Source organism: Phoca vitulina, unplaced genomic scaffold (assembly GCF_004348235.1).
Source record: "Phoca vitulina isolate PV1807 unplaced genomic scaffold, GSC_HSeal_1.0 scaffold16, whole genome shotgun sequence".
In the NCBI taxonomy this organism is placed as follows: Eukaryota; Metazoa; Chordata; class Mammalia; order Carnivora; family Phocidae; genus Phoca; species Phoca vitulina.
This window is the reverse complement of record NW_022589719.1, coordinates 26,991,413-26,996,263: the sequence shown is the minus strand read 5'-3', so window position 1 is coordinate 26,996,263 and position 4,851 is coordinate 26,991,413. Positions and strand designations below refer to the sequence as shown.

Genomic DNA, 4,851 nt, shown 5'->3' with positions numbered 1-4,851 from the left:
ATAGCTTTCCTCCTGGCTTTTGAAGCAACTGTCTGGTCTCCTAAGCAGCTTCCACTCCTGCTTGCACACTGGAACACTTCTCTGTTATATTGTTAAACTCATATTTGATGACTAGTTCCCTGTTTACAAAGAAATAATTAAAAATTTAAAAACAAACCAAACCAAAACTTTTATGTTTTCCCTCTTGCCCATAGGAGAAAAGTCAAACTCCTTAGCATGATACTTACCCAGCAAATGTTTGTTGAGCTCCCACTATGTGCCAGGTAGTGGTGTAGGTGCTTGCAATACTTCAATGAACAAAAGAGACAAAATTCCTACAAATTGGGGTCTTCCTTAAGCTAACATTATAGTAGAGGGAGACAGAAAATCAACTACCAACAACCAATAGGAGAAGGTGATAAGTCCTATAAAAAGAGCAGAACAGGGTAAAGGGGGACAGAAATTTGGAAGTGGAAAGATTAAATATGAATATGTACATACATGTATGCAATTATATATATAGCATATGCAATTATATACATAGTATATGCAATTGTATGTATACATATATATGAAACAATTAAATGTTTTTGCCATCTTTGCTTTTGCTTTCAAAGATCTCTTACAATTTGCCCAGCTCCCACTGTCTCTCAAAACTAGACTTCTGTTAATCTTCTCTTAACCCTGCTCACCCTGTGCTCCTGCCATGCTGACATTTTTAAGGTGTCTCAAGTACTCTGCTCTCCTCTGCTTTTGCAAATGATTTTCCCATCTTTAATATAAAGTTCTCTGAACCAACTGCCACCAACCCCCTCACACACCAAATTTTCATCCTGCTAAGCCTTTACTCACTGTTGGAACCCTCCTCAAACACATCTCTTGGAAGCCCCCAGCTGCTATGCCCAGGATCCAGGCACTGTACAAATATTCCCCATGCACCTGTCACATTGTGCTGTGGTTTATCTGTTTCCTGACTGTCCCACGCCTTATGTTGAACATTTTGAACTTAATAATAATGTTTTATTACTTTCTACATCCATCCACATTTAGCTCTATCAAACATATGGTGCAAGATTTGTGATCAGTTGATAATATTTGTGCAAAATGAGCACTGGCACTTCCCAGTTTTGAACTTTTTTTTAAAAGATTTATTGTAGAGAGAGATGAGTGCGAGCAGGGAGGGGCAGCAGAGGTAGAGAGAGAGAGAAGCAGACACCCCGCTGAGTGTGGGGCTCAATCTCATGACCCTGAGATCATGGCCTAAGCAGAAATCAAGAGTCAGATGCTTAACCAACTGAGCCACCCAGGTGCCCTGAACTTTTATTTTTAACTCCTTTCTTTAATCTCTAAAGGGGATGCCAGTGTTTCAACCTATACATGTTTCATTCCACTGATTAAAGAAGAAAGAACACCTTGACCCCGTAAAAGCTGGTCAGAATAAACTATGATGATAAGAAACACAGAATTGCCTCTCTGGGTATTTCAATTTCTGACATATTTATTTTCTTTAAAAAAGGAAAGAAGTATCTAGCATAAATCTAAGTGGCTCAATAATCCAACCACAGTGCTTAGAAGCAAATGAGAAAAAGGGGTATTTAGTCCAAGTTCTATTAAAAACTTCCTTCAGGAAAGTGGTGGCATTAGCAGTGAAGGTGATGATCCAGACGATGCAAAAATGCTAGTCCTTTCTGAGCTGTCAGTTTTGCATGAACAGTGCATCAGAATCAGGATGACAATGATCTCCAAAAGACCCAATAAATGCTGTAGAGAGGAATTCTGCGTTCGATAGAGGTAAGACATTTGCTTTCCAGTGTCTCTTGTGACTCAGGGACTCTATGATTCCATGGCAGAACAAAGTAGTTTCTTCACCTGGATTTTCGCTCCCCAGGAATCTCCCTTTGGGGCTCTGCTGGTAGCAGAGAGAAGATCCATGGCCATGGGTAGGAACATCAGCATGACAACCAATTTCATCCTTTTGGGATTTTCAGAGCATCCGGAACTACAGGTCTTCCTCTTTGTGTTGTTTCTGGGGATCTACTCCATGACTCTGGCTTGGAACCTGGGCCTTATTGTCTTGATCAGGATGGAGTCATGCCTCCATTCTCCCATGTATTTCTTCCTTGGAAACTTGTCCTTTGTTGACATCTCATATACATCCTCCATTGCCCCCAAGATGCTCTGCGACTTCTTCAAGCAGCAGAAGACAATCTCCTTTGTGGGCTGTGCTGCTCAGTTTTTCTTCTTCATTGTCATGGGGGGCACCGAATGCTGTCTCCTGGCGGCTATGGCATATGACCGGTATGCTGCCATCTCCAACCCTCTTCTCTACACAGCCCTCATGTCACCCACCATCTGTTTGGGGATGGTCATTACAGCATACACTGGAGGGTTGCTCACTGGATTGGTCCAAACAAGCTCCATATTCCAGTTGCATTTCTGTGGGCCACGAGTCATTAACCACTTTTTCTGTGACCTGCCACCTCTGCTTGTCTTATCTTGCTCTAGTACCTTCCTCAGCCAGATAGTGAACTTTCTGGTTGTGTGTGCAGTTGGTGGGACATCAGCTCTTGTTGTTCTGGTGTCCTATGGCTACATTGTTGCTGCTGTCATGAAAATCCATTCAACCCAAGGGCAGATGAAGGCTTTCAACACCTGTGCCTCTCATCTGACCACAGTGATTCTCTTCTATGGCTCTGGTCTCTTCTCATATCTCCATTCTAGTGCTGGCTACTCACAGGACCAAGACAAGGTGGTGTCCATGTTCTATGGAGCTGTGATTCCCATGCTGAATCCCATCATATATAGTCTGCGAAACAAGGAGATCAAAGATGCACTGAAAAAACTCAAGGACAGGAAGAAGCAGATGTCCTCTCTGTGTCTTATAGTTCCTTGAGTTAAAAAAAAAAAAAACTTAAGTTCTGCTATATGCAAATAGGCATAATAATAAGTAGGTCACAGAATTTGAGTAATGAAGAAGCTATTTCAAGCAAGATCCCCAACCTACATGTCTACTGCACAATTAGACTCAATATGGGTTTTTCTTCCCTTTACCTTTCTTGTCATGGACTGATGCAGTTTTGACTTTGGTCACTTGCAATAGAAAACAAATACTCTTTTTGATGACATTCTTTAGCTTTATGGCATCAGGCACTGGGTCCAGGATGCCATATCTCAGAGCCAGTTGGGTCATAACCCCAGGACCACAAGCATCCACTATGGACTTCTTTACAATATAACACAGCTCATACCAATCCATTCACCACTTGGGACAAATTTTCTCTTCCCCTTGCCTTGGATTCCTACCTATCCAAGGGTTGATACTGAGCAGAATGTCTGACTCTGGTTCAGGAACCTGAGAGCTCTAACTGGTTGGATCTAGCAATGGTTTCTCAGAGCCAGGAGAGCAATAGGATACCTTTAAACTATGTCCGAGATGAATCAATGATCACGTGTGTGGGGTCATGAAGTCCATTGAGCCAGAAATAGGAGCCCAGCAGATCCAAAACTGCGAAGTCACAGTGAGCAAAAAGCAGAGATAAGTTTAAGTAAGAACATCTAAAGGAGAGTAGAGTGCCAAGCGTTTCATTTTCATGACTGAAACCACCAGTCACTAGGTGGTTTAAGGAATAGGATCAGGGAAGAGAGGCTTCCCCTGGAAACTCTAATTCCATATCTGCTCTCTGGACAGTTCTCACTCTAGGTGCTGTATGGATATTTCCTCTCTGTCCTCACCCCATCCCCAACTCACTTTCACTTTGTGTTCTAGAGTTTTTATCTTGTGTCCTGTCTCTCTGGAATTTGACCTCAGCCTGTCCCATGAATCTGATATCCCTGCTTTCATTTTTATGCATTATCTCAGAAGGGACTCCACTCCAGGACATGAGATGGGACAACCAAGTCAGTGAGCAGAACTGAACATGGATTTTAAATCATCTTTGATCCTATTTTACAAGATGGTTCTTGAGCAAAGGACAAACATTTCTGAAGTCCTGCTTCTTTAGTGATTGTGTATATAAGTGGTGATGAATCATGACAGCCATCCCTAAGTCATATCAACTTTGGCTATAAATAGTCTTCCTCAAGCCTTCTTTCAATTCATGCTGTTATTTGATCTAGTCTCTGACAACTTGCATTATTTGTAAAGTGTTTCTTGTTCCTTGACTTCTCCAAACCAGGTTAAGAGTTAGAGCAATGTCACAGAAGACTACCTGTTGTATGATTCAATTTACAGGAGATTTCTAGAAAAGACAAACTGTAGAAATGGAAACACATGGGTGGTCACCTAGAGCTGGTGGTGGGAGCAGGCATCAACCATAAATGGGAATGAGGAAACCCTGGGGAGTGTTGGAAGTATTCTAAAACTGGATCATGGAGGTAATTGTGCAGTTATTTAAGTTTGCTAAAAACTCACCAAACTGTATATTTAAAATGGGTGAATTTTTTTCTTTCTTTTTTATTATTATGTTATGTTAATCACCCTACATTACATCATTAGTTTTTGATGTAGTGTTCCATGATTCATTGTTTGCATATAACACACAGTGCTCCATGCAGAACGTGCCCTCTTTAAGACCCATCACCAGGCTAACCCATCCCCCCAACCCCCTCCCCTCTAGAACCCTCAGTTTGTTTCTCAGAGTCCATAGTCTCTCATGGTTCATCTCCCCCTCCAATTTTCCCCCCTTCATTCTTCCCCTCCTGCTATCTTCTTCTTCTTCTTCTTCTTTTTTTTTTTTTTTTTAACATATAATGTATTAGTTTCAGAGGTACAGGTCTGTGATTCAATAGTCTTAAACAATTCACAGTGCTCACCATAGCACATACCCTCCCCAATGTCTATCACCCAGCCGCCCCATCCCTCCCACCCCCCAC

At 41.8% G+C, this 4,851-nt stretch overlaps 1 protein-coding gene across 1 annotated transcript; it reads left to right on the top strand.

Annotated features, from left to right (window-relative positions):
• Positions 1-1,909: 1,909 nt before the first annotated feature.
• LOC116638682 (olfactory receptor 5A1-like) lies at positions 1,910-2,872 on the top strand. Its single transcript, XM_032414782.1, has one exon. It carries the CDS (start codon positions 1,910-1,912, stop codon positions 2,870-2,872), a length of 963 nt encoding a protein of 320 aa, XP_032270673.1.
• The last annotated feature ends 1,979 nt before the right edge of the window (positions 2,873-4,851 follow it).

Coding starts and splice junctions, on each gene's coding strand:
- LOC116638682 (XM_032414782.1), top strand. CDS start 1,910: ATGGCCATGGGTAGGAACATCAGCATGACAACCAATTTCATCCTTTTG.